General features: G+C 42.3%; 2 protein-coding genes across 2 annotated transcripts; both read left to right on the plus strand.

Moving 5' to 3' along the window:
• The first annotated feature begins 402 nt into the window (after positions 1–402).
• ehhadh (enoyl-CoA, hydratase/3-hydroxyacyl CoA dehydrogenase) lies at positions 403–9,046 on the plus strand. Its single transcript, XM_046404137.1, has 7 exons — positions 403–650; positions 1,760–1,863; positions 2,700–2,869; positions 3,135–3,246; positions 3,821–3,925; positions 6,389–6,730; positions 7,160–9,046. The coding sequence occupies exons 1-7, from the start codon at positions 577–579 to the stop codon at positions 8,410–8,412; spliced, it is 2,160 nt and encodes a 719-aa protein (XP_046260093.1). The 5' UTR covers positions 403–576; the 3' UTR covers positions 8,413–9,046.
• A 697-nt stretch (positions 9,047–9,743) lies between these two features.
• Positions 9,744–22,416, plus strand: zgc:162707 (UPF0524 protein C3orf70 homolog B). Its single transcript, XM_046404138.1, has 2 exons — positions 9,744–10,294; positions 19,891–22,416. Exons 1-2 carry the CDS (start codon positions 10,111–10,113, stop codon positions 20,592–20,594), a joined length of 888 nt encoding a protein of 295 aa, XP_046260094.1. The 5' UTR covers positions 9,744–10,110; the 3' UTR covers positions 20,595–22,416.
• The last annotated feature ends 4,774 nt before the right edge of the window (positions 22,417–27,190 follow it).

A 27,190-nucleotide genomic window follows, 5' to 3' on the forward strand; every position in this document is an offset into this window, starting at 1 on the left:
AAATAGACGTACAGTTAGAAAAACAAGAACAACAAAGCTAGGTAGGTAGGTAGGTAGGTAAAAGATAAACGCAGAATGGCTAAAAATATATAAATATATAAATATTTCTTCAACATTATACAACAAGCCACAATGGCCACCAGCGTATATTGTCTATAGTCAAGTGTTACAAATGAATCACATCCGACACAGTTTTATCACAGGATTCGACACAGGATTATACTGATACATTTGAATTGAACACTGCTCGTTAATTACAAGCTACATTATGTTATGAATGTTATGTTACGACCGAACAACATAATACAGAGGAAACATTAACGGTCAAGATTTTTATTTTTCAGATCAACTCCCGTCCAGATGGTGGCGGTAATGAGTATTTGCCATCGACCACAAGCACAGCACACACAGTGAGACGACGACGAAGAGCGTTTGGAAATTAAATGTGCGGGGCTTCGTGGAATAAGAAGTGTGTTAAAGGTTGTGTAGTCCTGCCAGCAGGAGTGAAGTTTCAAAGTTCAGTGTCCAACACCAGAAACAAGTGCGACATCTTGTAGTGTCTGATCGACAGGCTCGATGGCTCAGTTTAGTCGTGTGTCGAGGTCTGTTGGCTTGATTACTCTCCAAAATCCTCCTGTCAACGCGCTCAGGTGAGACAGCTGATGTTGTGTTGTTGTTGTTTGCTTGTTTGTTTGTTTTTTTAATGTATAGATCTATTTATATTTAGAGTGCGGACACATTCTGATGCAAGTTCATATGTTGGGGGGATGAATTAGCTCATGCACAAGAGGTAAAGGTGCAAACAAGTTAACTTTGTGTGCAAAGCGAGTAACTTGATTTAGCAGTACGAGTAAGAACATGTTTCGCCAGAAGGTGGCGCCAGAGGAACAGGTTTTATTATCTGTATCAGTGGTGGAATGTAACCAACCTTAGTACATTTACTGAAGTATTGTAGTATAAGTATAGTTGTGAGCTACGTCAGTATTTCTATGTTAAACTCCTTTATATTTTAAGAGGAAAAAAGATTATGCTTTTTACTCCACTACGCATCTGTAGCAGCTAGCAGATACTTTGCAGATGAGGATTTTACATATAAAATCTTTGATAACATTGAAAACATGATGCGTTGCTGTGGATTAAAAACATATAAAATGTTGTAGGATTGGGGCTGGCTTGCCTTTGAGCTGTTGATGCTACTTTCATGAAAATCAATTAGTAATATTAACTGTCATAATAATGTTATATGTTACAGTACTTTGAGTACTTTTAAGTACATTTCGCTGGTAATGCTTCTGTACTTTTCTAGAGTAAAAATTTCAAATACACATGAATCCTGATCTGCTGGTCCAGGAGCAGCTCTTCTGGAGCATTTGGGGGTTAACAGCCTTGCTCAAGGGCACCTCAGTTGTGGTAATGAGGGATGGACAATTTTCTCAACATAAATTTATCCTGCCCACTTCGCTATTTAGGCCACCACTGGCCCCTTTTCACAGAGGACATATTCCATATATTATGTATGTCATATTCTGAATAATGCACATCTGATTCCTCCGGGCACTTTTTCACAACCCTTTATTTATATATATCTTTTAAATATTTATACATGCATCATATCTAAATATTATTTTTAAATTTGTGAAGAGCGCCTGTAGCAGAAAGGCCTCCATTCTTCTGTAAGCTTAGTTTATAACAATTTAAAGGGTAAATTCTGGAAACATTGTAAGTGCAATACATTGCAAACACATTTTTCTTTGTACAGTGCAGCCGTGAGGCAGGGCATCGTTGACACGGTGCAGAGAGCACTCAGTGACCCAAAGGTGAAGACTCTGGTCATCTGTGGCCAGAATGGAGTGTTTTGTGGTGGTAAGGACTTCTTTTCTGCCATTTTCATTGTCATTTTCAGATGTAAACTGTCATCCGTTTGCACTTTTTGACAGAGATAAAATGGTGGAAGGATCTTTTAAAAAGGCACAGCTCCGTGACATTTTGATTGCACACAATGGATCCATTTGGTCCCACATTGCACACGGCTCCCTTGATGTGTTCCCTTTATTGATTTTCACAAACTGCAACAAAGCGAGTCCATCTCCCTCAGCAAAGCAACAGGGACGGTTAAAACTGTCTTTTTTCACAAGCAATAAAAGAAATTAATTCTTTTCTTGAAACTTGAAGTGGAGTATCTATGGAGTTAGTATTGTTTTTGATGCCAAAAATGTGTTAAAATAGTACTTTACTGTACTAGTTTCTGTCGTTACACAACAAATTTAGACAAATGAAACAATTTTAAAAAATGCTTTGCTTTTTTTCTGTTGACTAAAACTGATCTAAAGCCACACACTGTGAAAGAACAGCAGATTTCACTGATTTTAATGTTATAATTGGGGCGATTTGTAAGATACACTTTAGCCTGGAGCGAATAAAGGAGGATATCTCTACCCAGGTTTTATACAAATTCAAGCCAGATTTAATGAGAAACACGTTGGAGTGCTGCATGCTCGGCATTCAACACCAACTTTAACACATAATTTCAATTTAATAAACATCAACTACTGAAGAGTATTTATAGTAGCCTCCTGGTTTGCGTTGAATCCCTCAAAGACAACATCCCGGAGCAAACATTTTGGTGGATCCAGATGCACCTTCTGTCTTTCTGTCTGAGCCCCCCCTGACAACATAACCATTGTCATGTTTTATGACAGGGGCGGACATCAAGGAGTTCAGGACAGAGATGTCGGGGCCTCCTCTTGTACCAATGATCCACGCCATCGAAACTGCAAACAAGCCGGTGATAGCAGCCATAGAGGGAATCGCTTTAGGAGGAGGCCTTGAGTTGGCACTTGGTTGTCATTATCGAATTGCACACTCAAAAGTTAGTTTGTGCTTCAGATCTGTCATCAAACTGGCAGTGTTGTCTTACATGTTCCAAGGTGACTGTTTGTTGAATCAATATTGAATTGCAGCCATTAGAAATAGAACCATCATCACAGCCTTGTTTGACCACCACATATTTTTGAGTTTTTTTCACCTTTATAGACCACACATTTACTGGCCAGAGAAAGCTGTCTCTGAGCAACCTCACGCTGTTGTTTCTGCACCTTTCATTCATCAAACTGAGTGCCTTTGTGTTCTTTCAGGCCAGACTGGGGTTTCCAGAGGTGACTCTGGGTCTGCTGCCAGCTGCAGGGGGAACCCAACGTCTGCCAAGGCTCATCGGCTTCCCAGCTGCGTTAAACCTCATCACCACAGGTAGCAAAGACAGGTTGACCTTCCTCAGTTATTACAGAGTTGATAATACAAGTTCAAACAGTCTTTAACACAGGGAAGTATCATTAAATGTGACACCGTGCGTACTGGTCTGATTTTATTTGTGTTTGTGCGCTCACATTTTGCGGATGCGGATGTCCTTGCATATTATAGTTATTAAAATCAATTATTAACACTGCCTTGGCAGAGCTGTTGATTGCACATAAACCCTGTACTCAGGAGAGCAGGTGCTGTTATGGTGGGTTTCCTTGATGACCAGCAGAGGGCAGCATGTGTTTAGTTTGGCCATGCCTACTGCAAGAGAAGCCTTTTCAGCGATTCAGTGCTCCTTCAGATTTTCTCAAATGCTCTTAACAGCTGAATTTATGCAAACTGTATTTTTTTTTCTTTTATTGTGGTGTTTTGCCATCATTTTAGGTTAGAAACAAACAAGAGGATTTTCAGTTACGCGGCATGCATCCTAACAACTTGAGCGTCTCGTTATTCCTCATCTAGTGATTGCGAAGTATCACACGTCACGTTTACAGGCTTTTGACGCCCTTCATGTCTCCCACAGGCCGCCATGTGACCGCTGCTGAGGCTCTGCAGCTTGGAATAGTGGATCAGGTTACTGATCACAACACTGTGGACGCAGCTGTGAAGTTTGCCCAGAGTGTTGAAGGTGAGACACACACAAACCAGCCCAGGGTACCCAGTGGTTTAAAATAAGCTCCCCCTTTATTGGTTTAAAAATTTACGTGGAGGAAAGAAGAAAAATTCCTGCCAGAGCAGTTATTTTGAGCAAGTCTGACATCAAGACGTGTCGACGTGCAGGTTGTGGAAGTCAAAGGAAGCAGAAAACACGGCAGGCAGATCCTCCACCACAGAAACCATAAATGTTTCATGGTACTGTCAGATGTGCTCTGATGTCTTCACTGCTTTTGCTGTATTATTCAGAAGGGCGAAAAGGGACAAACTTTCCTAGAATATTAATAATGGGCCCTCGACAGTCATTTAGGAGGATGAGGATTTCCCCATGCACGTGAATCAGGCTCATTTACGCTCTGAATGGATTGCAAAAGTGTGCCACGTCCCTGCAGTTTACGAGGAATGATTTCTTAGTCGGTGCAGAGTTACCCATTCAAATTTGCTGAGTATTGCTGACAGACAACCAAAGCGGGCTCAACTGAAAAATCTCATCACACGCTTTAATTTTTCGGTTGCTTTTGCGAACAGGATTCTTCAAAACAATTCAGCGGCAGCCATTTATTTTCATTTCAAAGGAGCACTTCAGCGTTTGGCTTATTTGCTTTCCTGTTGGGAGTCAGATGAACAGATTGATTGATTGTTTATATATTTACAGTTTGGCACAGAACAAAGACTGGCCTTAGTGGGAAACCACTCACCTGACTATGCTCAAAGGGAAATGAAATCTACCTACCAGCACCTCTAAAGTTCACTAATTAACACATTTTGTCTTATTTGTTTTGATTGGCACAAAATGCAGAGCGTAAGAACAACAAGCTGTGCTGAGATGTTATGTGCTGAAATATTACTTGGCCTTCATATTTAATGGCCAGATATGAGAGTAGTATCAAATATAACCCTTGGCAACAAAACGAATAAGCACATTTCCTTTGGCCTTTGGTTTTGTGTGTTGACATTTTTGGAGTATGTGGAGGGGAAGGCATCTGAGCTGAGCCTTGGCTGTAAAAGAGCCTTTGATTCTTTTGCATGTAATGTTCTTGAGAGGAGCTTTTCATAACTCTAATGTTAGTAGAAAGCGAACTTGTTCCAGAGATGTCATTTGCAATGGTTTGTTTCAAGCTGAGTTGGCAATGACAGCTCATTTCTAAGACATTTAAGATAATAAGAAACCTGTTAGGTAGAATAATATTGCGGCTTTAGCAAATAATCTAACTACATCTGTTCAAAGTGTCAACAATAAGTCTCCAGGTATGCGTGTGAAACAACATTTTACACTCGCAGGGTGATTGCAGTTTTGGTACTAATGCTTTTTTTCCACACAACACTGCCAAGACGACTTCGAGTGGGTGAGAAAGTGAGTGTTGTTCGTAAAGCTGAGGCTTAGAGTGAGTCAGACAGAGAAGCCAGCGAGATTCGAGATGGGAGATTTGAGGAGATACGACTCAAATCGGCGGAGATTTTGACGGATACTCCAGTCTCGAGGTGATTAGCAAGGGTGTTACACAGGGACATCGGATGTGTGTCTAAATTTACCAGCCGTGCATCTCAGTGTCACAAACATTCACACACGGCTGGTGAATCAACCAGCACAGAATAGATTAGTTCTGTCACATCCATCACATAAAACACTAAAGTCGTAAAGCTCGCACATGGGTGTATGTTATGGAAAAAAGCAGTTGGTGCACATTGACTGATGCACTAAGGGACTCACGCACACACACACGCACTGCACACGTGCACAGATTCAAGTCTCTGCTGGTGAAGAGATTAACTTTTTTACCCCAGTAGTTGCAACATCTGCCGGCTACATCTGTCAGGACGGCCAGGCTTTCCACACTCTGCACAACAAATCCAGCGACTCGGCTCAACCATTTACAGATTAACTGCTGCAATAATGCCCCCCTAAAGTACACTGGGATCACATTGTGCTGCCGCACAGCATCTCATCTTTGTGGACAGAATGTACCTTTAACTGACCTGAAATGGCACTCGTTCTTCTTCTGTGATGTCTTAATGCTGGCTTAATTGCATTAGACAAAATTGTCGGTTGCTGGACCAAGAGGAGGCAACCAATCCAACGCGACTGCTGTCCCTTTAAGCTTGACCAGGGTGACCCAGTTTCTGGCCCAGACCCACGGCTAAGTGTAATTCAGTGGAGCTCTGAAGGATGCTGACTACCGTCTCATGTAATCATGTCAGAGGAGACAGGAGTGGGAATTAAGATGCTTTTAATAAGGTTCTTCACTCTCATTAATCCCAGCTTCATGTCATCACAGAAGTTGTGTGTTGTAGTAAAGTTTGTAGGCTCTAATATTGAATCTTCTCATCTAGTTTCACCTGGAAAATTGTTCTGGTTCAAATATTCTAATTACTTTCAGTTTAGAAAATAAAATCATGCAGGCATTTTTGTGCATTTTCTTCAATGTTTCTGTTTCAGGTCAGTCGCCGGATGCCCGTCGTTTAAGCACCTATCCATGTCCGCGCCCGTCTGATTTGGACGCTCTGTTTGAGGAGGTGATGCTGAAGGTGCGACAGAGTGCCCGCGGAGCTATAGCACCAGTTACATGTGTCCAGGCAGTGCGGGCAGCTGCCACCCTTCCTTACGCTCAGGGCATGGAGCGAGAGAAAGAGCTAATGGCCACTCTGTTCACCTCAGGCCAAGCCCGAGCCCTGCAGTACTGTTTCTTTGCTCAGAGAGCTGTTGGCAGGTGGAGCATGCCCAGTGGAGCCCGCTGGGACACAAGCAAGCCCAAGCCTGTGCATAAAGCAGCTGTCATCGGTAAGAGCTTTATAAAGGTTTATAATTTCTTTTGTTTGTGTGTTCAACAAGCATGTTGGCTCACCAAGCTATCTGTGTGGCATCTCCACATTCATGTTGCCTATGGAAACTAAGCCCTCATTTACAGTTCAGGGTTAAAATGGATGAACTCTCTTCCCAGCAGGAAGGATTGCATGAATGACAAACCTGATACGTAAAGCTCAGCAGCTTGTGCATTAAAATTGCAAGCTTTGGAAAAACTTTGTGATGCTCGGCTAGAACTATTTACAGTCTAGCATTGTGTGTATGTGCATTAAAATATTGTTCTGTCACGTATATATATGAACTTGTTTATGTTGTCATTTTTCTTGCTTTTCTTGAAGAAATGTTTGTGATATTTGTGTGACTGGTAAATTTTCTTTTAGTCACCATTTGATCTTGCCCTCTCAGGTCTCGGCACCATGGGGAGGGGCATAGCAGTGGCCCTGGCGCAGACAGGGTTATCTGTGGTTGCCGTGGAGACCCAGGAGAAGCAGATGATGGAGGCAAAGCAGGTAGTATCTGGCATGTTGGAGCGTGGGGCGAAGAGACGTGGGGTGACTCCAGCGCTTGATAGGATCACTTACAGCAGGAACATTCAGGCTGTAGCAAGTGTCGACCTGGTCATCGAGGCTGTGTTTGAGGACATGGCTTTGAAGGAGGAAATCTTTCGGCAGCTGTCTGCCATCTGTAAACCAGGCACTCTCCTCTGTACAAACACGTCTGGATTAGACGTGGACCACCTGGCCTCTCAAATCCACAACCCAGAGCTGGTGGTTGGGATGCACTTCTTTGCCCCAGCCCATGTTATGAAGCTGCTGGAGGTGGTGTATGGGCCGCGATCCTCTCCTCGAGCTGTGGCCACTGCCATGGAACTGGGAAAGAAAATGGGCAAAGTCAGTGTGGCTGTTGGCAACTGCCGTGGCTTTGTGGGGAACCGCATGCTGAAGCCGTACGTTGAACAAGCTTTCTTCCTTTTGGAGGAGGGAGCTACACCTGAATTGGTAGACCGAGTGCTGGAGGAGTTTGGTTTCGCCATGGGTGTTTTCAGAATGTCCGACCTCTCAGGACTCGATGTGGGCTGGAGAGTCCGGAAGGGAGACGGCCTGGTGGAGCCCGGTTTGGTAAAAGGGCAGTCAGCTAGAATCCGACAGGGACGGAGGTACAGCCCCCTGGGAGACCTGCTCTGTGAGCAGGGACGCTTCGGCCAAAAAACTGGCCGGGGATGGTACCAGTATGACAAACCCGGCAGTCAGGTTGCCAGGTCTGACCCTTGGATGCACAGCTTTCTGGAGGGGTTCAGAGCCCAGCATGGCCTGGTGGCACGACGCATTGACCACCAGGAGGTGCTGGAGCGCTGCCTCTACGCCCTGATCAACGAGGGCTTCCGCATCCTGGAGGAGGGAATAGCTGCAGGACCCGAAGACATCGATGTCATCTATGTGTTTGGCTATGGCTGGCCCAAGCACCGTGGAGGTCCCATGTTCTACGCGGGCATGGCGGGGCTGGAGAAGGTCCTTGAGAAGCTGGAGCATTACCATCAGGCTCATCCTGATGTGCCTCACCTGCAGCCCTGCAGCCTCCTCAGGAAGCTGGTGGCCAGCGGCAGCCCACCTATCCATAAGTGGAAAGAAGTCATCAGGAAGCTCCACAGCCAGCTTTAAATCTCAAACATACAGAATTTACTCTCATTATAAACGTTAATAATGAATCTCTTATACTTTGATTAAACACACAATGAACTGCACTTACATTGTGCTTTATAATAATACTGATCATCTAAATTGTGATTATGGATGATACCGTGGAAGCCTGTTGTTCTTCCTGTGATAACTACTCATAACATCTGTCAGCCTACACTGAACAGCCACTTTACTAGATAAACCTCTGCACTATAATGCCTTTCAGTGCAACAGCACTGCAGTAAATCCAATCTCTGTGAAGCTCGTACTGTTTTTGTTGACACTAAATGAGAAATATTAATTGAACTTGCAATATATTAATTGAAGTATTGTTCCTGATGTTGTATCTTTTGATATGCTGCAATTAGTTTAACTACTGCAACAGCTTAAGTTGTGCAGTGGGTTGCAATATTGGAATGAATTTGATTGGAAAAAATGGCGAATCAGTGCAGTTTTTTTACAATGTTTTTTTCTTTTAAATTCTATAAAGGCAAGCAGAACACAAACTGTTGTTAGATCTTTGGGGTTTTTTTGTTTGTTTGTTTTGTTTCGTTTTTAAAAATTTAAACATTTTCGTGCCAAAGAGATGACCTGTCATCCGATGCCTCAATAAAGACCTGTTAAATACTCATGTGTTGATCAATCTGTGTGAAGTTAGTGCACAGCATACCTTATTACATTACATTATTAACTTGTTATTCTGACCCTCAGTATATTCAGCAGACTGCTGGTGGCATCTCATTCTCACTCGTGTCCTCAGGCTTCTCCTCCAAAGGGGACTGAAATCTGTTCTTCACGGTGCGTGTCTCTTGTTTCCGTTTTCTGCTGACCCAGCTGCAGCAGTGACAGAGGAGAGCTGAGGGAGACGCACAGCGCTAAACTGCTTTTATATAAATCAATGGCGCATCCCCGAAGAAATCTCAGGCCCAGTAATGAGCAGATGTTGGGGTTGCCATCTAGCGGCTGAAGGCTGCAGACTGCACAGCTGGCTCATGCAGTATGAAGCTCTATATTGTCTTCAACAACTGCACTATTTCTGAACCTTACATTGATTAATGACACGTTTACACCTAACTTTACTTAACGTTTGAATCAAGACTATATGTGACTTTGAACCACTATTAGTGTTTTATATTTAGTATGTATTCAGAAAATGTCGCCTGTTTGCGAATATTGTTGGTGAATTGGAGTATTTATGTATTTCAGAGCCACACCGTGATGTTTTGAAGTTTATTTAAAGGGATCGATGAAAGCCTGGGAATGTGTTTGAAGTGGGCAGAGCAGCTGGCTTTGTGTTTGTGGACTCCTCCCGTTGTGTGATGAAGTTCAGATGCGCGCCGTTGTTCCGTACGCGCGTCACCAGCGCACAGAGAGAGCAGCTCGCCGACGCGAAGCGAGGATGGAGAGATGTGTAGCTCACGACCATGGCAGGCTCTAAATGTGGCATTAAACCTCGATTACTGACGTTCTCCCACTTTTACGGGATATGTTTCCACCCTGTGTTTGAGCAGTAACCCAGCTGCTTTGGATTCAGAGATCCGGTGTCGTCTTTCGCGTCCGTCTTACAGTTGAGAAGCTTCCAGGGCTACGTGGACCGTAAACCTCGGCTCGGTCCCTCGCCGTCATGTTCTAGTTCACTCGGACGGAAGCCGCGTGATTCTTTATTCAGGAAATGTTGGCATGGCCGCCTCGGGAGCGCATAAGTGTCCGAAGAGTGAGAAGTTGGACGAGGCGCAGGCTTTGGCCAAGAGCTGCGCGGGGAGACCAGACTTCCTGCCTTGTGATGGACTCTCCATCTGCGCTACGCACAGCCACGGGAAGTGCTTCAAACTGCACTGGTGCTGCCACTTGGGCTGGTGTCACTGTAAGTTTCTTTCACACGCTTTAATAGCTCTTTGCATTACCAGAAATCTCTTCCTCACCGTGATGGCAAAATTTGCTGGTAGTCATGGCCGTGAACGCAGAAGGATCAGTTCATGCTCCGGTTGTATATCGACTAAAAAAGGACAAAACGTAGTAGATATTAACTCGATCTTCATAAGCTATTATGATGTGCCACATCATGAGAGGTTATGTAAGGGCTTGCTAACAAACTGATTTTCAGACGCGCTCAGAGGAAACATTTGCTGCCCCAAGTGGTGTCGTTTCATTTTTGATAAAAGTCTTTCTCATCCATTGCAATCATATCGAGGTCTCAGAGTCGCGTTTATCCTTGAGAACAGATGGAGCCAAACCTTCAAACAGACGCCCTTGTATGAATAGTTAATGTGCTCTAAACAATAGAGGCTGCAACATTCAGAAGTAGATTTATTTTACATTTTCAAATTCATGGTTTCAGTCATTTCTGCTGTTCTTCAGGTTTGTGTTTACTTGTTTTGTGTTTAATCCTGACATCTCTTCCAAGCTGTCCATTCTCAGCACAGGCCTACTGTGGTTTAAAATTCAGTGACTAAAACAGCCGATCAATGCGGCGTTGAAGTTAAAAATCACTGATTATCACAATTCTAATGATGTTGAATGCATTTTCTGTTAAGGCGCGTATCTAAACAAAGACATTTAGGAGTGGAAAACACTAGATTAACGAAAACAGTTGAACAATTATTAATTAAAATGTTTTTACACTCCCCTATCTTTCATTTTACTTTCTTTTGTCAAATCACGACTGCGTCCTTAAAAATGCCCATCCAAAATGTGCAGGTACTCGTGTACATTATGTAAAAGAATCAAAAGAAGTGAACAGAAAAGCAGTAAAGCAGTTAGAATAAAACTGAATGTAATCCGCCATCAGCCTTCCTGGCTTCCTTGACTTCACTGTGGAGAAATCCTTTGGGGACGTCACACACTTGAGTCATCACTTTCAATTCTGCTTTAAATGATAAATCTTTCTTTTTTTCTGCTGTCTACAAATCACATGAAAAGACCAAAACCACCAATCACCTGACTCTGCTAACAAGTATTTCCTGTTTTGCCAAAGCCTCATACAGCAGCTTCTTCTCCTCTGTGTGATAGACCATTAAAAACACATCACTTATTCTTCACGATGAACATGGGCACTGTAGTTTATTTTTAGTCAATCCCACATCCTCTGTCCAAGTGCAGTTAATACCATCTAGTGCACCAAATGTGTATTAATCCACAGCTGAAAATAGTCCCCAGCACTTTTCACTCTTGTTTGAGTAACGTTCACTTAAAAAAACCCAAAAAAACAACTACAGCGCCCAGCGGTTTTAGCAAAATTATTTAGCCTTGTATGTCACAAAGTTGTGAGAGATCAAATAGCATGTTGTTGATGGTGTTTTCACGGGATCTGTTGACAGCTGGAAACCTTTACGCTGTGATTAGCATTAGCGTGACCTTTAGCCACAAAATCATCACATGTACAAAGTCACACAGCTGCTGTTCTTCAGTTACAGCTTAAATATTTGATAACATTAGCTGTACAGTATATATAATACAATCAGTCTCAATATCATTTATTGACTGCATTAGCAGTAGAGCACTGAGCAGCCGCTCCGCACAAACATGGACAATTTTCTCCGCACTTTGAGAAGTGTCAAGTGGCATTTTCACCAGCAGTGTGGCTCAGACGCTTTTTCTTCATTTGAACCTTTCTCGACCTGACACTCTGACGCCACCACAGAATCACAATGGCTGTGAATGGAACTGACAGGATGTCCGTCTCTTTGTGCTGCCCTAATTCATCCCATCCCTGGCTGCCCTGAAAATCCTCAGATCAGTGTAAAACACAATCAGCCAGCCACTGTGCACCAGGCAGTCGGGGCTTATAGTGTGCAAATGCACAAGTCACATTGTAATCTTTGCCGTGTAATCGTTGGATTTAGGTGCCTGTTTCTGTCCAGACTGAGCCAAGCAATTTGAAATATGTGATGTGGCAGAAAAATTATGAATTCTTTCCAGTTTTTATTATGTCACATCAGGGATTTTTTTGTTCCTCAGCAAAGCCTGTTCACAGAGTTGCATCATTTGTAAACATTTGGACTTGCTCCTCCTTTGAAATATTCATCGCTCAGGCTGAAATTGTGCTGCACAATAGACATGGAGCCCCCTTGTCCCCATTATTTAATACAGGCTTGTTATGGTACAGAAGAAAGAGGTAGACACATCCTAATGGAGCGTCTCATCGTTTCCACAAATTCACAAGTTCCTCTCGCAGGACAGCCATGCACCACAGTGAGAAGAAGCCAGCTGAGATTGCTGAATCAGGCAGATTCAGGGCAGCCGCTGAGAAAAGTATAGCAGCTCTGCTCTGCTCACACCTTTCTTTCTAGCGACAGGCCTACATAATAACACCGGATGCAAGGGAGTGAAATGTTGTAGATTATCTCGTCACGTTTTCATTTGGAACGTGCACATGACTGTCGCCTGGAGTATAAACTTGTCCTGAAGCTGATAATTGTGCGTTCACCGCGGGGAACTAGGCTGCCATTTTAATTACATCTGTAATAGGTTCCCCAGCAAACAAATACGAAAGGTCATCGTGTACTAAGACTTGATTCGGTATTTAAATTCACAAACTGTTTTCATTATCTTCCCCACGGTGCAGTATGGGGTGATTACCTGTGACTTCCAGGCTTTTCCTATTTCCTGTGCAAACATAACATCGTCACGTTGTCTTCCCCTCAGTTTCTGCTTTGCAACGACACTAATCATCTTTGCAGGCTACCCCAAGAAAATGATGTTGTTGCTTTGATGGCCTTCCAGTATTTTCCACTTAGATGTAGCTTTGTTAAACCTTTGGCTGAGAAAGTAGGAAAAACTGAAATTGGATGTAGGTGGAGGCAACGTTCCCAGCTGGTGACAACATCAGTCCAAGCCTCTCATTAGTGGTAATTAGCTGTGTTTAGTGTCACTGCCAATATGTCATGTCTGATGAGAGCTTTTTGCTCACAGCTACACTGGAACCACCTGGTATTTTTTTCTCTCTCACTTTATCCTCTGCTAACTGATTACAATTACCAGGCACCGCAATGAATTACTCATTAATAAAGTCTAACGGGGCCTAATAATTTCTGAACAGTCTTGTCTTGTACTCTGTCAGCTCCAGTTTTGTACGTCAGAACATGTGCTCCTCTTGTAGATCAAAGAAAGTGGACTCACTGGTGTCGTTTGGTGACTAATTCAAAATGAACTGCAGTGCTGTATCAGAAAAAAAGCCACGGCTAACGTTAAAGGATCAATACATTGTCAGCACAGGCCTGAGGGAATGTTTTTTGATTGATCGTTCATGTTTGGGAAGTGCAGCACTTTGATCGCTTTAACTGCTGGTCTCTAAATGGTGGAAACACAGCAGCAACACCAAACAAAAGTTCTCCTCAGTGTTTTATGGGTTCAATATAGTGCCATGTTCCCTCTTGGAGACACAATCCCCTCATGACTGCCCTGCAAGAAGGCATTACCTGTAAAACACTAAGGAAATTGTGTGTTAAGAAAAACCTTGAAGGATACCAATTTGATTTTTGCAATTTGATTTTGATTTTGTTTGACTGCTATATTAGCTTTTAGCTGAACTTTAGAATGCAAAAAAAAGAGGAGATCAAACAAATAGCAGTTAGCTTATCCTTTGTTTGATCTGATATAAATGCAACTCAAATAGCCTAAACGTTGTTTCGTTCATTCCTGGCGCTCACAGTCTTGATGAGCTAATAGCTGATCGAAATGTTATGCTGATGGTCATTTAAAAGACAGCAGGGCCTGTTTGTGCTCATTCACTGTGACTTTTGAATTTGACAACTACAGACCGAATATTTCACTTTTTTTCAAATGGAATTTGTGAATAAAAATGACAAACTTAGGAAAGAGAAATGATTACGGCAACATTTTAAAAAGTGTATTTGGGCATTTATATTAAGGGTTTTAGAGCTTTTACAGTAGTTGAATTTAATGTTCACTATGCACAGGAAGAACAGTGCAGAGGATTGCATTTTTTCACTATGGTGACAGACTAAACAGTGGACTTCAAACTGGCTGTGATCCAGGACCACTCTTGTGCCTCTATAGGCATGAAACAGGAAACAGGAAAGGAGTTCCACATGATGTCGGGTCAGACCACCCCCTCCACCGAAACCTGAGACTTGATTTGTTCGCCCCAGCTGCAGCCCCTCTGTTGGACAGATGTGAACACAGGCAGCAGCGGATGTGTGAGCAAATCACATCCACTGGCCAAATAGGTGCAGCAGCTGTCGACGAATGGTAACAATCTGCTAAAGTGATTGTTTTTGTTCACCTGGCTTTGGCAACATGCTGCTTTCAATTGGTGTGTTGCATATACAGCAGATGATCTGTTCAGTTTGGAATAAATGCTGCTGGCTTTGGCTCAAACATACCAAAAAAATCAAACTGAGGGGGTTGTTAATGACTCTGCTGGGTCTCTGCTGAGGCCTTGATATAAGCTGATATTTCAATGACATAATCTCATGCCCGTTCATCTCGACTACGTGCTGACTTTGTCGACAATAAGCCTCAATCTCCCAAGTATTTTCCTTCCAGCTGCAGACTGTAGAGAAGCAGTAGAGGTGAAGCTTGAGAGAGCGATATCAAAGCTCTGTGACAGGGAGTGAGAGGGCTATGTGCAACATTATTCAGAGAGCATCTTCTGTGTTAAAACAGACTGTGAAGCCGACCACAGGCCCAGGAGAGAGCAGAGAAGGCATGCAAGATGGAGACAAGTGGGAGTAGAACAACCTCTCATACCTCCTCCGACATGCTCCTTCCTCTGGAGAGGAATTTGTCATGCCCCAGGAAAGGGCTGCCTGTTCTCCCACTGTCTCATTAACCTCTTGAATTCTTGTTTTTCCCCATAAAACATCTTTTGGCTGTGTATAATACACTCTATCTCCTTGTTTCAACGCTTAAATGGACCTAGCTGATTCTAACCCTGACTAAAATTTTCTAAATCCAAGTTTCCATGATATATATTGTTGTATTTAATTATATTTTGATGTCTTTGGGTGCCTTTTTTTGTATTTCCACTGACAATTTTCTTTCCCCAGCTGTAAAAGCAGCAGGAAAGTCACCTCCACTGTTTAAACTGAAGATATCCTGAATTCTTGATTAACTTTTCATAATGAAGGGCTGTTAACTTCCTCTTTTGATGTAGCCAAAACCCTCATTTGCATCTCCTACATCCCCCAGAATGCCATTCATCTGTCCCTGGTGAACTTGTTGCTTTCAGCGGCATTTAATGATAACGTGATGAAAGGCTTTCCAGCTAAGAAAAAAAGCGGGCAGTCGTTCGCCTTATTCTAAGTGCAACATGTCCTGTGGCTGCACATTATTCTGGTCTATCGAAGCTGCTGTCGGTGGAAAACACTGCGCCTGTGGTTCCTCTGCAGTTGATTTTTCCTCAGTGTGATTGTAGGTGTAAAGTGGTGGGTCTGCAGAGAAGCTCCTATTTTTGATTGTGAAGCACTAACTGAAAAGCCGTACATTCACCGTTGGTGCTTCCTTTTGTTTTGTTAATTTTCATTATTGCAGGGATAAAAACGTCTTGTGACATCATGCCATTTGTTTAGCCACTTATCTTTAGGGAGGAAAAAATACACTGCAAAACAACAAACAGGAAAACAAGGATCTAAGATACGTCACCAGTAGCTGTTTTGTGCCATTTATGGGTGGATTTGCCTTTTAACTAACTCTCACTAACTCGATCTTGCAAACATGTATTTTCTGTGCAGCCAGAGCCTGATTTATCTTGTTTCACTGTGCCATAGACCTCCACTGCTGTCCAAAATCTTTTAAATACCCATTATTGCACTGTGAGCCATATTCCTTCATTACCATCAACATGGGCCCTGATTCAATCCCACATACGCCTTCCTGCTGCTGTAAATACTCAGCCCACTAAATGTGTAAAATAGTTCTCCACAAAAACACCATTTCCTCTTGTTTCAGGAACATTTCCATAAAACTACAGCACCCTGCTGTTTGCCTAAGTGATTTAGCTGTATATTTGTGACCCATTTGTAGTGATTAACATCTTTAGTCGAAACCAATGGGTGTCTGGCTGAGTGCCACAGGCGGGGTAGGCATTTCAGAAAGTGCTGAGAGAAGAACTCGTATGTTATTGGTTTTGGCCTTTTTATTTTGTTGGCGGTAGAAAAAATACAACAAAAGCTTCTCACTTTAAGGAAACAACTCACATCATAGCTGCAAACCAGAAAGTGATGGATGGCTAAATGTCTTGGTTACTTTCCTTTCTTTGTGACGACATCCTTTCTTTGTTAGTATGGAAATACGAACACACACAGGGAGAAGCTGCAGAGGCCGTTTAACTACTGACAGTTTCGTGCGAAGGCTGGGCAACACATAAGGGTAGAGTATAACTGAATATCAATAAAGCTGCATGTTCACTGGCTTTCAGTGTGTCTTTGTGGGCGGTCTGAACACTGAGGCTCTTCTATCTAGTTGATACAGATGCAGGATGAGACATGTCTAGCAACCAGTATTTTGACAGGAATTTATAATTAAAGGCGGGTTTTTTTGTAAAGAAACAAACATGTTTCTGCACATCATTACACTCATAAAGCAAAAAGTCACTTTTTTAAGAACTTTTAAATGGTGTATCATTAAACCCCCCCCCCCCCCAAAAAAAAAAAAAATTACAATCCGCATTATGGCATCAAGTCTTCATCAGGGAGTTTGACACGTGTGTGCATTTGGAAGATCCCAGTTGGTGAACTACTATTGCAAAAGGACTTTTTGTACCATGAGATCTGTTTGACTCCTAAGCTTGATACTGAAACATTTCAGAGTTTGTTTTAAGGCATTTTAACTGCTCAAAAGGGATGTGTCTTGGAATTTTCTTGTGGTTTTTCTATCTACACGTAGGCATATCTGAAAACCCCTTGTGAAAACCATTGCACCACAACCTCAAAGTATATAAAAGGAAGTCAAGCCATTAGGCCTGCAGCTAAATACTGATTTTATTATTGATTAATATGCTGATTATGTTCTTGAAATCTATCGATCAATTTGACAAAATGTCAGCAACAAATGCTCAGAGCCCACGTGTTTGAATGTCTTGCTTTGGAATTATTTTAGAGTTATGTAATTATCAAAATAGTCAATGATGAATCTTCTGTCACATCTAAAATCTGACACATAATGTACTGTCCGCCGAGGCTGACGGACATGGTGCTATTTCTGATTTAGTACAAACTAAGTGTGCATTCAGCAGACACCTTGTAAGTCAACAAACAGGCTGTGTTCTTTCTGCAAGTCTGTTGAAGACAACCAGTGCTAGCTCCATATGTCTGTCTGTGTTATTTGTCTGTTTGTGCATCTGTCTGTCACCCCACTATTGCTCTTGGTATTTGAAACACCAGATGGATGAATGCAATTAGATGTAATGTGCTCAAAACTAAATGTCAATACGTTACCTTTTAGGGCTTTAGCGCTCATTTGTTGCTGCTATCTTGTCTGCATGAATGGGCTCATCTCAGTCTGAACATGGACCATTGAGTTTCTTTCATTAAAACAGAGGATGGCTACCGTTCTCCCTTTTGTCTGTATTGACATTAGTTCCTGTGTTTCCCGTTAATAATGTTTGCAGTGTTTACAGGCATGAAGCTTCAGCCTCTTTTAATTGCTTCACATGGGTGGATGATTCAGTTTTGTGTCCTTTAATAAAGAGCTGCGTGCATGAATTTAGTTGTTCTCAAGGAACATGAATGTCCAGCTGATTTTCTTAAACTAACCAGCGTCATAAACATTACAAACTCATTCAGAAACGCAAAACAGAGCGTCTTCCCTGCGCAGAGGTAGTTTGATGTTTTCAGTGTAACCTGGGAAGAGATTTTGATTGAATGGGTACCCCAGCCAGCGAAACAAAAGACAAGGACATAGAGTGAGAGGAAGTGATGCGTAGGCCTGTCATCTTCTGTAGTTTCTCTCTCTCCGGGGAGCCAGTTAAACACATATCTGAGCAACACTGTTCAGGCAGCACGTCTCAGAGTTGGAGGCAGTGGGCTGCAAACAATGAGTAACATTTGGGAGCAGTCATTTTGCACAATCACCATCAGTACTCGAGTTGCTGAAATGGGAGGCATAACTCACACGGAGAGCATATGAATATGACCACTTTCCACAGCAAAATATATGGCCTTTATTTAATCGAGGATTCGTGTGATGCTATACAGTATATTGTGTTTGGAATCCAGATGTAAATCAGCACCACGTCGTGATTTCTTAGCTCTAAACAGCTTACGGGTTACTCCTTAGTCCTGTATGATATTTCAACATCTTTGAATTTTTGCATCAGTTTCTAAGGGCCAGAACCGATTGCTGCTCTGGTCTGGATGTCCTGAAATTTAAACTGTGTTTCAGTCTGGCTGCTGCTCCACCTCACATGGTGGCAGCTTGGCAGGTATTTTTGCCTTCAGCTGCACAAAATGCTTTGTGATGTGAAAATTGCTGCAGCCTCCAAGAGAGGACAGATGATACGCTACCACAGTCGCATTATTCAGTCATGCCTCCCAAAACACTTTTTGGCATCTTCAAAAGTGGCGTCCTCTGTTGAGACAAGAAACATGTCTTTATATAATATTAATCTTACTACTACAATGGTCTGCTAGCTACAATTACCTGTGAGGTAAGGCTCAGGTGTGATTTTATATGATGGATAGGGTTTGGATAGGCGTATGTATACTCAGTAATGTCATCAAAAAGGTAGGATTTTGATATGTAAATGAAAAAAAAGCGAAATCTATTTACACGAATTACAATTTAATCCATATACATGCTGCTGTTGAGATTCCTGCCAAATGTCTATTTAAACCAGCATTTAATGGTTTTTTAGGCAGCGGTGGGCCAGTGCAAACAAACTAACATTGACATTCAGTATTTTCACCATTTAAGTTAGGTTAACATATTAACAAACAGTTGCTTGTTAAAACATTAGGTCAGCATGGTGCCACATTCACTGGGAGTCGTGTGTCTGACAAATGTAATGCCTTATATTAACTTTTAGCTCTGATTTTGGTCCCTACCAACGCCTGAGGGATATATATATATATATATATATATCTAACTCTTTATAGCTGCTAAATGCTCCACTGTGTTCACTGGTCAGTCTCTAACTGTGTCTGTCTGTTGTTTGGTGCTGAGAAGGTAGTACGCAGAGCTTTTTTGCTGAAAAGAGCCTCCTTCTGCAGCCCAAAATGACACTCGTGAGAAAAAACAGTTAAAATGCAGACCCCAAAACTAAAACAAATGAGCTGAGCACAACTCTCTTCAGAGCTGAGGGGAACTGCAGAGTCAAGTGATAATTCTCTGTGTGTTTATCATTGAGTGATTCAATCTATTGTTAATATAAAAATATTGGGTTACAGCAGCTTTGAAATAGAAAACTATTAGTGATTCTCTTGAGCCAGCTTTTTATCACAAACTGACATCTAAACAATGACAAAACAATATTTTTGTTCTTTTTTTCTCGCCCTTTAGGCAAGTACGTGTACCAGCCCATGACCAATGTGTGCCAGCTGCCCAGCACAGCCGTGCCACCTGCTGGGGCAGAGTACAGTAACACCATAGACCTGTCCTTGTCTCTGGCTGAGCGCTTCCTGAAGCTCGCCCCCTGCTTCCAGTCCCCGCCTCACCTGGAGTCCCCCAAGTACTGCGTCATCGCGGATCTGTTTGTGGACGACTACATTGTCAAACGCATTAACGGAAAGATGTGCTACGTGCAGCGCCCCCCGCCTCCCTTACCAGAACCACCTCACCCTCCTACCCCCCCGCCAGCTGCTCTTTCTACACCTCAGCTGGCCCCGAATCCTGCTCAGCCTCGGCAGCCGGTGAAGCCCGCACCGCCAACCCAACACACACCTGCACCTGCACCTGCACCTATGCAGCCGGTCCAGCAGGTGTACAGTGAACACAAACATCCCTCCCCCGTGGATAAGATAAAAGGCCACAAAATGGACCACTGCTCCTCTCCGTCAAGCTCCGAGGATTCTGGCATCAATGCGCTCGGCCTGCACTACCTGGAGTCCTGCGAGGAGGAGAGTGAGGAGGAGGAGGAGGATGACGAGTTGAGCACAGACGGGAACTCCAGCCCCGGTAGCCTCTGGGACCAGGATGACTGTTCTCTGCTGTCCCCCTCCAAGTCTATGATAGAGATCATTGAAAAGATTGAAACAACTGTGTAAGTGACACAACGTCGACGCGGGCAGCAGCTGTGAGGGAGCACAATCCACATGGCAGCATCATTACACAGAATAACACTCGAGGATGTATTCTACATGGACCAAGAGGACACAAACCCCTGTCTAATGCTACAGCAAGCAATTTGCTGTGTTGTTTGGAGTTGAATTCGTTTTTTCCTGCAGGTGGCCGAGGACTTTGCACTCACACACAGCCTTTTCCTCTGTCCACATCCCCCTGCATGGAGTGAATTTCTAGAACTTATTAGGATATAGGAGAGAGAAGAAGCACAGGAATATTAAGCACATGCACAGTGGACCAAATGAACTGATTACTTCTACATGGTAGTTAAAACTATGTAAAATCCAAATCTATAGTAGGTGCACCATCATCTTCCATCAGAGGCAAGACTTTCTTTCTGAGACTTGCCTTTAAGTATATATTACTGGGGATAAATTATGTATGAGCAAAAGTGGTACAAGCGGGTTTTGTGATGATAACGAGCAGTTAGGTAATTAGTTAGTGTTCTCCTGTCGGCAATCTGGCACTCAAATTTAATGCATTTAAGGGGCAGAGAAGCCTGCCATTTCTCGGTCTCTGGTCAGTGGCACCACCCACACCTTTTACTAAATCTGACACTTCAACATAATAAGTACAAGGCCAGCTACCTCTCTTGGGCCTAAAGCACATCAGCCTTTTACCCATTAATTACTCAGCTGCGAGCTGCAGGGACACACCTGCTTTTATCACTTCAATAACACAGTTTGTCTGTCTGCACTTTACTGACACCAACACGAGCAGTAGGCATGTAGGCAGGTAGGTCTTTGTTCGACAATCAAGAATTACACAGAAGCACATTCCTGCACCGTACCTGCCAACGAGAACCAATGATAAACCGTTTATCAGACATTAACCCATCGTTCTGACCATCTTTTGTGGTCAAGCTCCTCTGAACTGCAGTGCTGTTCAAGGTTAAATAGGAGGTCATGATTTGGGACAAACCAAATCGTGACTTGTATTGACCTCTACGAGCAGCCGAGATATTAAATAGCATGGACGTGTAAGTGGCAGAGCTACAGTGACAAAAGTAGGAGTCACATTGTCACAGCAGAAACTAGTGAAACATAGTGAAGAGGGAATATATCTAATATATACCAGTATACATATAATCTTAGTTAATGATAAAACTGCATTGTTATTTGCTTCTTTGGGCTTGGCAGTGAAATGTCTTGTGATGCCAGTTGAAAGGGGGAGTTTGGGGGAAGGCTAATTGACTAATATGTCACAGTTATTTTGTGCTATGGGGGCAGAAAACTGTCACCTGATGCACCTTTAAAAGGAGATCACAGTAAGGAGTAGGTGTTGTGATGTTGTGATGGACATGATGTTGCAAGAAATACACTCAAATATAAAATTAATGAGACAGCCCCTTATTAGTAAGTTAGTGAAATAAAGATGGGCTGGGTCTTCTTCATTTTTATGTTTAAAGAGTTTGGTTTTTTTTTTTCCTGGAGAGTTATCTGCAAAAATCACTGAAATATTCACAACTATGTATTGCTTCAATGCTACACTAGATGTTAAAAAAATTGCATGACTGCATCCATTTACAGAAGCCCCTCATGTCAGAAACCAATTTAACAAATTTGTGATGCAGAGTGTTCAAAGAGCGGACAAATCCTGTATCTGTTATTCAAATAAAATGTTTTTAGTCAGAAACAGCCCTTGACATTACACTGAACACAGTCCTTCTTGATGCAGTTTAAAACATGTCTTTTGTTCTTATTATTGTTATATTATTTTCATATGAATAAATCCTAATGAAACTCACCTTTTCCTTCTCTTTTGTAGCCATTAGTTTGACTTGCATGGGCATTTTATACAAAAAGAAAGTTCAAATCTTTAGAGAAAGAGAAAATGCCAGTAGAGTGGCTGAATGCAGGTGTCAAAAAACAGAAACTTTTTGGATCCCAGGACAAACCATGAGACAGAAATAAAGGTTAGACTTTGCTTTGTGATCAAGAAATTACAACCAAAAAATATGAAAGAACGTTGAATTGCAAAGATCACAAGGCTCCTGCCAGCAGCTGCTTACAGTGACATATATTATTAGAATTTACCTCAGCTAATACGTGTTCTTGACAGCACCTGTGAAAATTATCCAGTCCTTCTCTGCCAGCAATGAGCTGCCACTTGTTTTTGGAAACTGTTAGTTGACACTTGTAAAATCTAGCCATTTATTAAGGTATTTTACACTTTTGCAAAGTTGTGTGCCATGGCATTTTGTGGAGGCTTGTTTAGCTTATTGCTCACAAATCAAACTTCAGAAGTCTAACCTTTCTCTCTTCTTTTTTTGGACTGGAAGTTTAAATATTCTTTGAAAAGCGCTCATACTTCCTCCAACCGACACACAGATGAGTAATGCTCTACAGAACAGTGGATTAAAGTGAGCGATACGCTCAAATTGAGTCATTACTTGAGCTGTGGTTGTGTGTCTTCTCTGAAATGTCTTTAGGAATGTTCTCTGTTTTCGTTTGTCACGTTCCTGGCACGGGCAAAACACGTTAAAGCAAGAGAAATATAAAACTGAAGCGAATGGAAGAGTTTGGACTGGAGACTTTTAAAAGATGACCTACGCCTTACTTTTAGTGTTGCATGGAATTCTCTCTGACCACCATGTTTTCTTGTATTGATCCATTGCAGACCCTGCCATGTCCTCTGGGCACCAGACAGTCTCCTTTGTCCACATTTTGTCTACTGTAGCAGCTGACTTTAGGAGACACCACGCAAGTGTCTTTCTCACCTTGACTTTGAGCCCAGATTGATTTCTCCATGGCCCCCCCCCCCCCCCCACACATTGTGTCTATCGATTACCTTTACTCTGCTAGCGTGGAGACAAAACTAACGTCGAGCTGAAATGCTAATCAGTTTATATAAAAGTACTTTCATTGTTCTGCTCGTTCATGAAGAGGAGGAGGAGTGTGCAACTGACTGGATGACAATACAGAGTGGGAGATGAGAATGAGAGAAGAGGAGGGAAGCGAAAATAGGAGAAGTGAAGAAGAGGAGGGAATCGAGGAGGAGATGAGATAAGAGGAGGAAGATAATAGAAGTGGAGAGACAAGAAGAGGGGACGAAAGAAGACAATAGAAAGAGAAGAGAGAGAAGACAGCAGAAGAGAGGGCAAAAGACCAGACAAGAGAACTGAAGACAAGAGAAGAAGAGACAAGAAAAGAGAAGAGAAGGAGAAAGAAGGAGAGAAGTCAAACTGGGAGTGCATGGAGAGATTGCAGCGACAGGCGGAGGAGAGGAAGCTCAATTAATAGGATGATGATGCAAGCACATGTAAAGTCTTTGGATGTGCGGGCACACACGGTTGCGTCTAGTTCAACATTTTGAAATAACTTCAGATTTTTCAAAAGCTACAGACAGATTTTATAAAGAGATAGATTGCTGTTCCTGTTAATCCCTTGCAGCAAAGTCATTCAGCTGGCAGGCACCTTGAGCAGTGTAGAGCTCACAAACACACACTCTCTCTCACACACAGGAAGATACACACCAAATCAAAAAATGCCCTTGTTCAAGGACTGCTTCACAAGCTGGGTTGGCACAGCACGAGTCACACAACTTGTAGAGAGATGTTGTCAGATTCTTTTTTGTCCTCCCTCCCTTTGATGTGCATTCAAACACATTACCTTCCCAAGGTGGTTCACTTTTAATTTCATACAATTGCATTTTCTCTCCAGAGGCCACTTGTTAGATGAGCAAAAGCCAAATACTCAAAGGAGATTTTAAGTGACAAAATGAAAACATGGAATGGAAGCAGTGTAACACCTGAGCAAGAAGAGAAGTGTTGGAGGGATTTAGCTAAATACATCTACTCTGATGATGCACCATATAGACAAAAGTATTGGGACGCCTGACCATAACACCAACAGGGACTTTAATGATTTCACATTCTAATACACAGACAGCTTTGCAGTTAAAACAGACTCCACTCTTCTGGGAAGGCTTTCCACGACATGTTGGAGTGTTTCTGTGTGAATTTGTGCCCCATTCATGCAGTAGAGCATTTGTGAGGTCAGGCACTGATGTTGGACCACAAGGCCTGGCTCACAATCTGCATCTCAGTTCATCCCAAAGGTGTTGGATGAGGTTGAGGTCAGGACTCTGTGTGGACCAGTCAAGTTCTTCCACACCAAGCTCATCCAACCATGTCTTTCTGGACATGAATGCTTTGTGTATTAGGCCACAGCCATGCTGGAATAGAAAAGGGTCTTCCCCAAACTGTTGCCGCAAAGCAGGAAGCATAGCATTGTCCAAAATGTCTTGGTATGCTGAAGGATTAAGATTTGCCTTCACTGGAAGTAATGGTGAAGAAAACAGCCTGTAAACAGGTGTGTCTGCACACTTACATACCTTCATACAGTTTCTGTGTACATCTGTGACTACATTCTCATCTCTCATAGTCTTAAAACTTTGCTTGCAGGCTTCAGGTCTCAAGAGATTGTTTTATTATTTTTAAAACAATCAAAACAAAAAACATTTTCAAGTGTTGCATTTATTAAAAATCTCTGATTTGCTTGTTCTTTTCTCTAAAAGGTTTGTTAGCTTTTAGACAAGTATGTACAAGCGTGGTACTGCATGGAGGTAGTAGGTGTTGCATCAGTTTGGCCTTGCTGTGCACACAACCACATTACAAATGCCATGAGACGGTGACTGTGATTTTGTATTACTCTGCTGACTAATTGTGTTTGGTATGTTCAGGATATTGAGCCCCACATAACCACAACCTAAATATAATAGTCTGTTAGCAGTTATTGATATGTTTCTAAAATAGTGACATGCAATTCGTGCCTGGAAGTGCCATAAATAACACATAAAGTGCAGGTTGCAACAGCCATGCACCCCACTGTCTTTACATACTGTCACAACTCACTCACTCTAGTTTTTTGTTTTAAGATCTAGTGGGGATCCCAGTTTTCAAGAAATATTTAGAAAACATTGCATAATATTTCCATAAACGTTATGTATAAGCTTGAATGAAGAGCTAGAAGAAGCTGTCATAGAGTATATAGAGTATGGCAAATTGTCAAACAGAATAGAATCAGACAATTTTGCCAGTTTCTACTTAAAAGGAAAAATAAAGGGAGAAACCAGACGTTAAGCAGTTAATATATTCTACAATTTGACAGTGCACATTATAAAAATCCATATCAACTCCCTACAGAGAGCCAGCCCCATACTGCAGGCAGTCTCCTCATATGGCCCGTCTCAAATCTGAGACACTCAAAGTTAAACCTCAGTGGCAGAAGGGCCATTTATATGTCCAATTTACAGCATAATGTCCTTCTGATTGGCCTGATGTGGGCGGTGTGCCGGTAATGGGGGAACCCACCAACAGGCTCCTGATAAACAATCAAGACACATGGCTTTGCCTCGGCCGTGCTCGATGGGTTTCTGATAAGCTCTATAGTGTCACCTGGAGTGCAGCTCTGCACTCCCTGCCTGTAAAATATTCATTACTTTTTTCCGTCAGTGTCTGCCCTCGTCTTTGAAATGGATTTAGAGCACTTTTTTTCCTTTAGACACAGAGTGTGACTTTCTCTCTGGAAACTCCAGACAACAGCTTCGAGCTTTAGTATCGATAGATGGAGGCTCTGTTTGAAAGTGTTCCTTTTTTGTTGTTTAAAGCTTGGTGATTCATCCTTTGACTACTTGTGCTGAAAAGTAAAATGACTCACAGCAGTTTACCTTAATGTGATTAGCAGGCTTTGTTGCTGCAGATTAGTCGGTATTAAATTCTGATTTTGGAGAAGCACTGGCTAGATGACCACATTTGCACCTTCTGCAAGTTAAAAATATTTTCATTCAGGTACTGTTCCAAATGATCATTCACAATTATCCTGAATTAAATTAGCTGACATTTCAATGGAATATTTCACAGTGGAAACAAAGCTAGAATAGAACAGGCTTTCACTGTCATTCAGCTCTACACAGTAGTGTACAAATGAATGAAATGTCATCACGTTAGCTTCCAAAGAGTAAGAGAATAAAAATGGTAATAAAAATAATAAATAAAATAGTAAATAAAACAATTGCAGTTGGTGTATTGCACTTAGAATGTTTGTCAGTGGATAAAGGGTGTGTCTGGGGGCTGTTGTCTTCAGTTTCATCATTTCGAAAGCAGCCATCACAGGAGAGCTACTGTGTGGTTTTTGTGCACTGAGGAAAATTTGAATCCATCTTAATCACATCAAAGAGCCAGAGGATGTCGGGGATACCCACTCAGGCTTTCAAGTTGAAAGCCAGGGAGGTCAATATGGCCGCCTTCTACAGAGTTCAGTTTCTGTAGATGTTTTCGCCCTTAACTTTCATTTTTTTTTTTTTGCTCTTTTGATTTTTAGACACAGGACAAAGGGAACTGTAACCACTGTCGTTAGGCAGTGGGTAGATGTATCCACTCTCTGAGGTCTGTCGGAAAACAAGATTACACTGCAGACTCATTTTAGGCTTCTTATCTTTTATCTAACTCTTTTTTGAAGCTGTTGATTCATTTTGAAAGGAGTCGTAGAGATTGAGTTGGACATAAAGAGACGTGTTC

Source organism: Scatophagus argus, chromosome 11 (genome assembly GCF_020382885.2).
Source record: "Scatophagus argus isolate fScaArg1 chromosome 11, fScaArg1.pri, whole genome shotgun sequence".
Lineage (NCBI taxonomy): Eukaryota > Metazoa > Chordata > Actinopteri > Scatophagidae > Scatophagus > Scatophagus argus.